Source organism: Sceloporus occidentalis, unplaced genomic scaffold, assembly GCF_023333645.1.
Source record: "Sceloporus occidentalis isolate IW3139 unplaced genomic scaffold, rSceOcc1.0.p SCAF_1, whole genome shotgun sequence".
NCBI classification, from domain to species: domain Eukaryota; kingdom Metazoa; phylum Chordata; class Lepidosauria; order Squamata; family Phrynosomatidae; genus Sceloporus; species Sceloporus occidentalis.
The window spans coordinates 126,059,762-126,072,968 of record NW_028316981.1 but is presented as its reverse complement, the minus strand read 5'-3'; the positions used below and the strand labels follow the sequence as shown (position 1 = coordinate 126,072,968).

Sequence of the window (13,207 nt, the reverse complement as noted above, 5' to 3'; positions counted from 1 at the left end):
TGGCGGTGCGGAATTCCTCGGGAAGGGTGTTCCAGATCCCAGGTGCCGAGATAGAAAAAGCTCTCTGTGAGGTAGACACATATTTAGACGAAGGGATCCTCAGCAAATTCTTCCCAGATGACCGGAGTGTGCGGGGTGGACTATATGGGGAGAGGCGGTCCTCCAAGTACCCTGAGCCCAAGCCATTTATCTTGATGAATGCTTTAAATTATATCTTGAACCAGTTGATGGCACATCAAATAATTCTTTTATAGCTTCTTGTATGAAAAATTGCAGTTCAGAGCAGTAATAGAGATCATCCATCAGTCTGTTCCAGACTATGAGCCCAGAAGTTCATCATAGCAGTTAGCATGACCCTACAAATTTACAACGGCATGGCACCAAGATATTAGGTAAGGTAGCAGACCTGGCCAGACATTTTACTGCCTGCCTTTTAAGATAAGATGGCACATCCTCTCATCCATATACACAAACCAACCAGACTGCCAGTTGATTTTTTCTTAAACCATGGCAAGTGGGCAGCGTCATCCACCATACAGCAGGTTAGCTGGGGACACGGGCACCTCGGAAATACAAAGGTAATCCTCCAACACTTCGTTGTTGCTCCTACTCATCCCCAATACCTGCTATTTTAAGTGGACTATTCACTGTCTAAAGGTACAGCCAGACCCATTGGATAAGGAGTAAAATGAGAGTGATGAGCAAAATGTATTTTTAGCAACAAAACTTCAATACAGTTTGTCAAGGCCAACTGATGTTTAATCCTTAATTCATGAATCCTTATTCACGAATGAGGTATGCTGATTCTGTTTATTGTGTTAATAGCATTCCTCTGAGACTTTTCAGTCCTTTTAGACCACAGAAGTGGAATTAGTATGGCCTGAGAAATTAGCACTGAATCACGAAATTAGCAAAGAATGCAGACAAGCCACACAATTACATATATATATTGTAGCTCAGTACGAACAAACCCAAAGACTCCAAAAGCCATAAAAATGCATCTTTGAGGTATAACAGATTCTGTCTTGGGAGAAGCAAGTTGTGGGCCTGATAACTTTCTGGTACCTTGAGGACCAATAATTATATGATAAATATAAATTCCAAAATATAATTTCCAAAATATAAATTCCAAAAAATACACTTTCTGCCCCCAAATGCAGTGTCTCTGAGACTCATTCAGAAAGGCACTTTTTCCTAATAGATCAGTTATTTTATAGACACGTTATCACAATTATAAGAGGTTATCTGCTAACTAGTCAGGTGGTGATATGTGTGCAGACCTGGAGGAAGTTTCATGTGGTGGTACAATGATCACACCTGTTTCCTCTCTACATTATCCACAACATCTAGGTGTTTATAAGTTCATTGTCCTTTCTGTTGTGCATTTGGAACAGCCCTGAAAATACCACAGGGTAATCTCTATAAGAAACAGTGAAAAGGAAAAGCAGGGATTAAAACCAAAGAAGATTTAAATCTGTTTTGAGGAACCAACCTGTGCATTTAAATTATACTTTAAAAAATAACAACAAGGTAGAATTCAGTACACAAATGAAACAACACTGATTTCAGAAGACACTCAGTATCAGGAACTCAAAATTAATAATCTAATTTAAAAAGTATATTCTAACTTTGTACTTTCTACAATGTTAGATCAATCACTTACTCCAACTATCATGTCCTATAATTAAACATTTTCCTTCTCAGGTATATGTATATATATTTAAATTAGTTGGACAAACACCCTACACTCATAGACAATGTTTTGTTCAGAAGAAGTGGATGTTTCCTCAAACATTTAGACTAGATATTTACTGTGGGAACCAGTCTTCAGCATCTTCAGTCTTGTACCCTGCCCATCCCTCTCAGTCGCTCATCCTGATTAACTCCTGTTTTCAAAAGTGACTCTGGCTAAAGCAGACAATGTACATATAAACTTTCTAGCTGTTGGGGAAAAGGTGGTTTAAATAAATAAATGACACAACTGATGCAGCACCTGAAGATGTGACTGAGACTAGTTCTTTAAGATAGATAGATAGATAGATAGATAGATAGATAGATAGATAGATAGACAGACAGACAGACAGACAGATGAAAGATATGCAGATACCCAGGGGTTCACAATTAAATAGGCATACAAATTAGTAAGTTAGGTCTCAGCTCTTGCATTATTTGGGACACAGTAGCGCTCCATGAAAAGAAAGACTGCAGAAACGAGTATCCTCTGCAAGAAGTGTCTAAAGCAAACTCTTCAGTCACATAAGGATGACCTTTCTAGGTAAAACAATACAGCCAGCGAACGCTAGATGCCTTCCGTGCATCTAGCATGGTTTTATAATGATTTATAATGAGAGGTTTTTGTACCAACCATGGTCCAATCCAAATAAAGCATAGGCATGGTAAATCCCATGCCTTCCTCAATCTTCACCATGTTGTCTCAGTCCCAGTGTTCCTTTTGTTGCAGAATAAAGTTGCTCAGAAAGTCAGAAGCCTCTGTTTATCTATGGAACAAAATTTGGAACCACTCATACTACCAACCAATCTTCAGTAAAATATTTAAGATGATTCAGTCAGTACTAACAAGCCTCAGGAGCTACTTCAACTGAGCTACCCAGTATGGGCCAGCAGTGTCATCGTTCCCCATGTTAGTCAATCAGAATGCAGTGACTTACCCAAGCTGTACTTTCACTGGTGGCCAACAGAGGAGAAATGCTTTCTTAAAGATTTTTCTGAAGTACATCTTCCAATTACAGCACTCCAGTGAAATCTGCATTTCGTATTTCTTGGAGTTACAACTCTATGGATAGCCACCCTCCCCCTGCACTTCCTGGGAACAAATGCTCATGTTTTGTCGCATTTGATTTAATGCAATTCCATTGATACTTGGAGCCTGGCAGGCAAGCAGGCAGGCGAAAAGAATAATTGTTTCTATGGAATTTGTCAGGATGACCTCAGGTTTGTCTATTTATCTGTGGCAAAATAGACAAAATAAACATGCACACAAATCCTTAGTCGTTTGACTAAGTGGGAGGGGAGAAAACCTCTGTGCCTGCAACATTGTGGAGGATTTTGGACATGTCAGATTTATACCCCACTCAGAGCTATAGATTGTTCTGCCTTAAGTAACGCATAGTTTTCTCCATAAAGGAATCTTGCCGGCTTTTTTTGGGGGGGGGCATGACGTTGGCAGGACCCCACCCAAACACATAGCTATACTGTACCTAGATTTTCAGCTTCAGTCAGTAAAAGCAGGTAACAACAATACTTAAAACTCTTTAATTATAATCAAAATGTCATTCAAAATGACAGCTACTACTCAAAGATAACAAACAAACAAACAAGCAAACAAATGTGGGTCCAGAAAAGCTTATCAAAACATGACTTTTTAACATCTGTTAAATTGCTCCAATATAAAAAGGTCCAGTGACTTTTTCTTAGAAAACAATTAAATCATCATCATCATCATCATCATCATCATCATCAAATGTGCCACACCAGAGAAAGTCTGGTAGTGGTTAACTTCGAAAACACTTTCCTAAATATTTTAGAGTACAGCCAGTTAGAGTTTTTATAGTCACGTTGAATTAGGCCAGAATACTCCAGTAACCAATGAAGCTCTCCTAAAATGGTAGCCAGCCCAGCCTGAGGATCAGTTCTTGATAAAGCCAAGCAACCACAATAGATGTTTCTGAACTACTAGAGCCATCCAAGGTATAATGCATTACAGAAGCTGCATCAAAAAGTAACCAAAGAATGCAAAATAATGAGTAGGTCACTATCTCCAAAAGTTATATACGATACCATAATTATCCTCCAGATTACCATACACAGAAATTTCTTAGCACATGTTCTGAAAATACTTAATTTTTGATATTCACATTCCTGCATAGGATGTGAGGGTCAGTGAGGGTCACCCAGTCAGTCAATCATTTATATAGGCAATAGGAGAGAGAGACCACTTTATGCAACTGTACAAAAAGAGATGGAGGTGGTAGTTTTTCTCCAACTGCTGTTTTTAATCTCAGTGATTTTGTTTGTACAAATTAAGGCTATAACTTCCACTAAAAATAGTAGAAGGTTGATTTGAGCATTCCGATGAGCCTTGATGGACTGAGCAGCAATATATGAATGCCACAACTAACTAGCTAGCTAGATAATTACTCAATGGAAAATTTTGAACGTATTTTCTTTATGACCTATGAGATTCCCCATTCATAATTCACATCCCAAGAAAACAGAATATTATACAGTATTTCTATTCTATTTTACCTACTTCCTAAGTGGAATGCATCTACTTTTAGCATTAACTATTTCATTAAAAAAAGATATTACAAGGAAATGTAAAAAGGTTTCCAAAATAATCACAGAGACAGTATTAAAAATATTGAAAATCATCTGGCAAAAATATTGATAGTTTATATCTAATGTACAAATCTATAATTATTACTTAAATTAAATTAATCATCTTGAGGGTCCCCAAAAAGCCAAATTTATACCAAAATTTCAACTACATTTTTGGTACCTATAACTGCTGTCTTCTGAAAGAAGATCCAGTTGCAACATCTCCTGCTACTTTCCCATTACAAATAGCCAGATGTTGGAGCAAGCTGCTTGCTCTGTCTTCCTATCTACTCAGTTTATTACAGTTAGTAATGAAACAATGGTGGTAGGAGATGCGGCATTCATGTGTGCTCAGAGTAAAAGTGGAAATAACTGTAGGGACAACACGGAAAATAGGAATAATCAGTATGCTGGCATCTATCTGTCTATCTGTCTGATTTTTAAAAAATTCCAGTAACTTAATTCTCGGAGAGGTATAAAGCATAAAATAGAAAGTGGGAATGTACCAACCATCACCTCTTCTATTTATGTATTACAGGCCATCTAGACAAAAAACTACACCACTTCTTTGTGCAGATGTAGGCTTTAAAAAAAAAGATGTGATTTTTTTTAAAGGCAGATACAAACCATCTAATTAGAGGCTCTACATATCATTGATCTAAACTGGAGTGCCAAGGTAATATGTCTATGAATGCTTAACAGCAACTACCATTCTGCCTATCATCCCTACCTCTCACTAGCTTAGTTGTCATTGAGGTAGCAGAACTATGTCTGGGGTGGTCCACTGCATACTAAGTTGGAGGCTTGCAGTATGAAGCAACACTCTACCACACATTTTTTTCCCTACACAGAAAACTAGACATCACAGACAAGTGTACTATTCTACGCTTCTCTATGACATGCTTGTTTTCTATGGACAATAAAATTTTTCTATTTATTTATTTTATGCAGATGACACACAATGAGTGGTATAAGCCTCTTCCTACATTCTCAAGTGATACAGCCTTCAGTGAAAAACAGCCCATTTCAATCACCATCTATCTCAGTTTATTTGCTGTTACAGTGACAAGGCTTCTAGAACTGAGCCCTCTAGATTTTTATCTATTTAAAAAATCCTAGGGTACAGCAAGAATCTGACACTGGCCAATTCCCTAGATAATGTTGATATGGAGCCATTGAAAAACAAAAATATCTTAGTCACAAGGAGACTGCTGATTACCGACTTCGAAAAAAGTGATATGGAAAAACTATTTTTGCACTCCTGTGGCGTAATCAACATTCTCTAAAAAGGATCCCCAAAGGCTAGGGAAATCAACATTACACTTTTAGAATCCTACTCCCAGACTCCTCCAGCCAGCATAGCCAAGATGGCTGTGGGCTTCTGGGAAATACAATTAAAAAAACAATTCTTATGCAAATAACTGTATGCAATAAACAATCCACCTTCTGCTTACATAGTCTTTTACTCTATTTTAAAGAGGATTACAAGGAACCTAAGACTGAACAAGAAGAACTGGTCTTTTCCAAAGGTCCCCACCATGGCTATGGCTGGTGCCTGATCCCAGTTTTATTTGCAAATGAAATTCTGATACATAAGAAGAAAAACACTCTTTGTGGCTTATTCCTTTGTATATCACTTCCTTCTCACCAGTGCATTCACAAAACTGTCCCTTTGGCTAAGTGTAGCAATCGCCTCAAGCAGCAGGTGATGATCTCTGCTGTGGAGGGATAGCAGCCCTCTGGCTATTCCCTCCCATTGGAGCTTAGATTGACATGTACTATGCATCCTGCCTTGTGCAATCTAAACTAGCCTGTTGCCTCTTAGTCAAGGTGCAGAATGCTATGCCATCATCAGGGTTGAAGTCTGAGACCATAACTAGTCCAGCTTCTGTAGGCAGGACACAACAACATACTGTCCTCTCTTTCACCTCTAGTAAAAGAATAACTTGAACCAGCTTTACCCATTTTATCCTACACAATATGCTATATGACTCAAACATACCTATTTAGCATCCAAGAAAGATGTCTTAGGATGCTTACAATTTTCTGCTATCCTTAGAGCTCTGTTTTTAGTATTACAGTAGTATTCTTATATACTGCTTTTAAGGAACAACCCACACAGGTATTCCCTTCAGTGACCCTGTCATCATGTTAGAAAACAGTTTCCATAAAACTGGCACTAAAAATAATATGGGCACAGCCATGCTGGCATCATGTATGTCATCACCCTAAGACAAGGAAGTGGTAATTAAATTGTGAGAAAGCAAGTCTTGATTGGAAGAAGGCCCACTAAACATTAGAAATGCTAAAAGGAACAGAATTTATGAGACTCAGAGAGTCATAAAGTTTACTTTTAGCCTAGAATCATTTGAAAAATATGTTCTCCGATCCTACCACTAGCTCCATAATCTCTCTACCCTCAACACCCCCGCCTTTAACAATAACACATAAATGAGTCTTTAAAACAGTACAGGCTCACTGTAAAAGAATGCAGTGGCCCAGAGAACTATCCCCATGTGTCCTGCTTGCTTCAGGAAGGTGGCAGTATTGCTTTGAAATTACTGGGTTATCCCTCTCCTCAGTGAATGTCTCTGTATCATTAACATAATATACCAATGGATTCTAAGGAATGACTTATCCTCATGAAATGTAAGATTGCAGTGATAGAGAAACCACAGCAAAGTACAGGACCCAAACTGTGTAGAACTCCAGCCGTTCAGCGCCTCCTGCATTTGTACACACAACTTTGGAGTTTTCAACTGGCTGCCAATTTTATATTTTCTAAGCAAACAGAGCAATTGACCACCCAGCTGCCTCAAACAGCCTGATAATACCCAAGTGCATAAGCATCAGGACGACAAGCTCTGATCTTCTCATTATCTCTGGTGTCCCAAAGATGAAACGTTGCTGCCACCCCCCTTCCCCATGTTGAGTGGGTGACATTCTGGAATGGACACAAGAGACAGGAAAACTGTACCATCAGAATACAGATTATGAGTGTGCAGTACATTCATCAGTGGCATATAAAGTCATTCATTCTCAGCTGGCAAGAACAGAATACTCTCAAAATTCAGAATCGTTATAGCTCAAACCAATGAGAACAAAATATAAAGACAAGAAAACGTGCAAGAACCCTCCACTCCACTGAGCACCACCATATCATGCTGTGCTTCTTTAAAGCTCCTATGACCTTGCTCAAGAAAGGGGAAGAGGTCAAAGTGACTTCTCCTGTCCGTGTTTGCCATCACTCACCTTTATTCACGTTGGAAGTCCTCAAAGAAGAAGCCTCTAATGGGGCTTCAACCCTCTCTGGAGACCTGGTGCAGGAGGACTTTTTTTGTTGAAAAGCTTCAGAATATGGCAATGAGTCGTTTGGCTCTAGTTTTATTTCTCTGGTGATGTCATTTTAAATATTTTGCACGTTCCATTTGTTATTTGTACTTCTAAAAAAAAATTGATGCCTTTCTGCAAATTCATGTTTGTCCAGTTAGTCACAACCCAAAAGGAACAAAGCTGCCAGTCTGGATTCTGGAATAAAGCATCAAGGCCAACATGTACAAGACAGCACCTGACTTGTATGGATGGGAGGAAATATCATACTTGTCATAGGTGCCCTTATAGAGTTCTGATCCATTTTTCTCCCATACCTACCTAACTACCCACCCAAGTGCCTAAATTAGAAGAGCTCAATATTGTAGAAGGACTTTTTTTGTTTAAAATACAAAAAGCTAGACCACAGACACAAATTTTAAATAGTGAGAAAGTAGAAAGAGAGGGAGCAGACAGACAGAAAGGAAAATGCATTTCTTCATTTGCAGGGTAGCCTCTGTGAGTGCAAGCCCATGACAGCTTTATAACTCCCTGGTTATTTTACTTGCATGCTGCCTAATGAGAAACAGCCTCTGGCTGAGGCTTGCAGGAGAGGAAAGTTTTAGGAGAAAGGCTTGCTGTGTTAGCCCTACCTGATCTGAATTTGCTCCGTATCAGCATAGAATGCTCAGACCCAAGAAGCGTCATGGTGATGCTGCCTGGTGGTAAGTCCCAGTGCCAGAAAGCCCCTCAGCTCTCAAACCATTAACCGGCTCCAAGAAGAGAAGCTGCCCACGACCCAAGTCATCTAGCCCTCTCTTGGAGTCTAGGTGATTGCAGAAAGCAGCAGAAGGGTGACTTAGGAAAAGTTTGGTCCCATCCAGCTCTGACCCTCCACCAAAGCCTACTGCATGCCCTTGCAGTGTGTTGGGCTAATTAACTTTTAGCCAGCAGACCCCTCCTTTCTATCCACCACCCTCCCCTCCTTTCTCAGAGTTTACTATCAGCAACATCACCGGGTGTCCTGACTGATGTCATAGTCTAGCTGGGAGCAGACTATCCCTAAAGGGTCTTTAGGGAAGGCAGAAGTTGGATATCTGATCCGTTATTACTACCAACAGGAACTTGGCCAATCAAGAGGCTCCCTCCCTCTGACTACAGGGGTTCAGAGCCACTCCGAAATATCAACAGACTCCTGCTTAACTCTTTCCACTAGACTGAGCTGTAGCTAGCTAGCTACCAGGAATTCAAGGAGGGAGGGAGGGCTCAGGCAGCCGGCTTTAAGCACTCACATGAGAAAGACAGCACTGGGCTGACATCAGTGGTGATTTTTAGATGGCTCTGAATCAGATTTCCTTTGGCTTGAGGTTCCTCTAGTGAGACAGGAAAATCGCCTATCCATGAATCAATCATAAATTAGACATGTACAGAAAAATGTTAATCAAAAACTCACATGGCCCGGGTACCTTGTCTGGACATAATACAGCTTCCTGGCACAACAGTACAAGGAGAGAGATGCTTTCTTGGTCCAGGGAGGCTTTAAATTGCAATATTCTGCCCACATTCCTCAGCGTTAAACACCACCACACACACTCCCCCTGACCAAATCTCCATGAAAGTCTCCCCTCTCCCTCCCAACTGACGTCCCTCCAAACTTGTCACCCTCTAGATATAGTAGAACAGCAACTCCCATCATCCATGGTTATGACTGATGGGAACTTCAGTCAACTTCTAGAGCAGGAGTTCCCAAACTTTAGTCCAACAGATGTTTTGGATTTCAAACTATCAGAATTCTTGACTGCTGGTCAAGCTGGCTGGGGCTTCTGGGAATTGAGGTCCAAGACACCTGGAGGACCACAGTTTGGGAATCACTGTTCTAGAGGGAAGCACATGCTCTGCCCCTCATTTAGAGCAGTGATCCACAAAATGTGCCCTTTAAGACATTTTGGACTTCAGCTCCCAGAAGCCTCAGCCATGTTGGCCAATAGTCTGGGATTCCAGGAGCCAAAGTCCAAAATCTCTTAAAGGGTACAGTTTGGGGACCACTGATTTAGAGGATATCACTCCATAACGAAACTCCCACCACTGAGGAAGCTGATTTGACAGCAGAACAAGTATTTCTTCTAATTATTCTTCAAAATGGATGTATAGGTGTGTTATTTAATGAATTGCATACTTTATATTTCCATGCTAAGTTGCCTGTGAAAAGCTTTCCAGACATTACAATGTGGAGTAAAAGGATAAGATGATGTTCCCTAGCCAGAAGTTAGATTGGCAACTAAATCTTCATTCAACAGCAGAGATGGGAAACTGTTTCTCACCACATTTGAGGCAGTAGGCTATTTTAGGAGGAACAAGCCAAGTTATGTGGCATATACATGGCATTTTTCTCCAGCTGAGGGCAACAGCTGAAGAGTTCAGGAGTTACAACTAGAAAGCAGTCACTGCTGCCCCTCAAACACCTGTTGTTTGAGGCAGTCACCTCCCTCTGACAAATGGTCCTCTGCAGTATACATCCTAGGACTTTTACATAGTAGACAAACACACCAACTGGAGGAATTCCCTTTCATAGCTGACAACTACTTTCCATGGTTATGAAATGTGCAGCAGACAAAGACGTTTCTATTTAGGCAGTCCTTTTAACTCATGATGGGTTGAGTTGTGCTTTTATCTTTTCTATTAAATGTATGCTTTAAACTGTTTTAACTTTGTGCATTCAATATAATTGCTTGTTGGTTTTTTTATACAGTAAGAGTTTAGCTGTACTTTGTTTTAATTTGTTGGAAGCCACCTTGAGTGTTGCACCACGAAAAACATGGGATATAAATAAAATAAAATAGGAAATAATAAACTGAACCACAACAACTCTAGCTAAGAGCTGAGTGGTATGATAACTGCTTTCCCCCATGAATCCCATGTTACTTTAGGGCAGGAGTGGGCAACTATGGCTGTCTAAATCCTGTTGGCCTTAAACTCTTATCAGCCCTAGCCACCACAGCTAGTAACATGAGGGGTGTATAGGAGTTGTAGTCAAAATTATACTGAAGTCTGCAAATATAGCAAATAAACTTCCTATTTGTTATTTATAGACATCCAAACCAAAATGGTCCCACTGGCCTTAACCTTCCATTTGCAAATTGCAAAGTTTTGAGGATCATACCTTACTGCTCTGTGGTAAATGAGGATTTTATTCACATGACAATTGTTTAATTGTGTTTTAAGGGGGGGTGGGAATGGATGGACTTGGGAGCCCTGGTGGTGCAGTGGTTAAATGCCTGTACTGCAGCCACTCACTCAAAACCACAAGGTTGCGAGTTCAAGACCAGCAAAAGGGCTCAATCTTGACTCAGGCCTGCATCCTTCCGAGGTTGCTAAAATGAGTACCCAGACTGTTGGGGGCAAATTAGCTTACAGTTGTAAACCGCTTAGACACTGCTTAGGCGGTATCAAGCGGTATATAAATGAAGCTTGTTTGTATAATTTTAATGTTGTAAGACGCCCCGCCCTGATTACGTTATGTAGAGGGGCAGGATATTATTATTATCGTCGTCGTCATCATCATGTAGTGCCTGCATTTTAAAGCCAATCAGAACTGGGTCAGTGCTTCATGCCTTCACTTTCAGGAGCTTCAGGTAGGCAAAAAAAAAGTGTCTTCCAATTGCAAAAGGATGAATGTTGCCACAGAAAAAGAGTAAGAAAAAGTGTAAAGATGTTTACTCTCCACCCTGATAGCCTCCCAAATGGGAGCTTTTTTAGTGCATACTGCACCAATTTGTTACAAGTCCAATGCATCCCATTTTAATAACCCTTTGAGATTATATGCAGAGATTACTACTCACCCTGAACTTCATGGTTGAACACGTACTCTGTTTGAAGAGAGAAACAGTGTATTTCCAATGATCCTCAAGCGGTGTGAAAACCACGGCTGTGCATACATTCCTGTGCTGCTTTGCTTATGTCCAAAGCTCCAGGCCTGTAAACCACCAGGAGATGGGGTAGTGCTGGCATGGAAAGAACTGGTAGTAGTGGAAGCTCTAAATCTTTGGGCTCCTTTCTCATGATTTGGAGCTTTTGATGTTACTGGAGCCAGACATAAAGGACACATATGGCAACATCTCCTGCACTACTAAGAGAATGTCAGACCAGACCTTTAAACTGTTTGACTAGCATTTCTTCCAGCTCTAAAGAGTCTAAGAGCACAACACCAGAATAACGTTTCTCTATGCATTGGAAGCCTATGGGATGTTTTGCAACTGACTGCACCACCAGAAAATGCTTTCTCTGCTCTCCTAAAGTCACTACTAAGCTGTCTGATGTTTTCATCATAATATTTACTTCTTAGTAAATAGGCTCAAAATCTTCACTTCTGATTCAGAACTGAAAGATTAGAGAATGAAAAGAGCGAGATGACACGGCTGTTTAAAAGAGCATGCAAAATGTTTTCTGCTTAGCATAAATATTTAATTGTAACAAAAATGGCAATCTGTTGTGTTTATTTAGTAAGGGATGCAAAATGTGAACTGAGTGCAGGGTGGGGCAAGCTGGCTTTGCTACTACAGATTCCATCTCTCTTGGAGTTATTCACTCCCTAATCTCCCAGCCAATGTAACGCTGGTGGGCTCATTTTGAAATGTCCTCATGGGAACTCCCTGGGACACACACTGAGGATATCGCAGAAACTCACAGCAAGGAAAGGGTGCAATCTGAATGCAAACACCCTCTCTCCTCCATGTACAATATGTAATGTCAACTTCTCTGTGCCAGTAGTACAAAGAGAAGTTACAGGACTCCACCTATGTTTTGGGATACCCAGGGTGAGCTGGTACACCAAAGCACTTTGATATCCTAACATTGCTGCCTCCCCTTCAAGTGATCCCAGGGGTATCCATAGTTCCTGAACTCTACCTTTCTCAACAGACAAAGGGGGGAGGTCAGTAAGAATAGTTCAGGTGGTATATGGGAATAGGACAACAAATGGATGACTGCATGGGGAGTATCTCTGAAGCAAGGAACTATCTCAGACAGAGAATCTATTTTGTTAGGAGATTGTTCCCTATAAATAGCACACATCTGCTGTACATTGAAGTTTTTTATTCTCTACCAGCTGCTATGAAGGGCAAAAAACTCAGTTTCTTTCACTCAATCACACAACAACCCTATAAAAGCTAGTTATCTTGATCACCATTTGGTAGAAAAGAAATGTAACCGGACAGAAACCATGGCTTGCTCAAAATTGCACAAGGAGTCTATGGCTCAGATAAGGTTTTATACCCAAGGAAATGAAGCATTTCATCAACTGAACAACAAATGAGTCAACCACACACTGCAAACAATACATTTCCATTGCTTAAAAGCATTGTGCAAGCAAGGAATGGAGTAACCAGGGAGACTGCAGCCATAAGTTCACCATTTTCATTGCAGCCAAATCTCATTAACAACCATGAAACATATCTGGAAAAATAAGATGATTGACCCCATTTAGTTTCTGGGGTGGATGGGAGATGGGCTGCTGAAATGCTGACCTAGCAAAAAGAAACACAAGAGAGGGAGGCCCTCAGTC

The 13,207-nt window shown here is 40.4% G+C and overlaps 1 protein-coding gene across 6 annotated transcripts in view; it reads right to left on the bottom strand.

The window, feature by feature from the left end:
• LOC149322097 (myocardin-like) overlaps positions 1 to 13,207 on the bottom strand; it is a 130,008-nt gene that overhangs the window by 35,451 nt on the left and 81,350 nt on the right. Inside the window, exon 1 of one of the 6 annotated variants that reach the window (XM_089534443.1) lies at positions 8,301 to 8,681. The exons of 2 other annotated variants lie outside the window; for them this stretch is intronic. In XM_089534443.1, coding sequence (XP_089390569.1) covers positions 8,301 to 8,355 — 55 coding nt within the window. In that variant the 5' untranslated portion in view covers positions 8,356 to 8,681. Of the gene's footprint in view, positions 1 to 2,365; positions 2,449 to 5,986; positions 6,002 to 7,590; positions 7,710 to 8,300; positions 8,682 to 13,207 lie in introns of those variants that run through there. 3 more of the 6 variants (XM_089534451.1, XM_089534470.1, XM_089534460.1) reach the window with 3 other exon arrangements.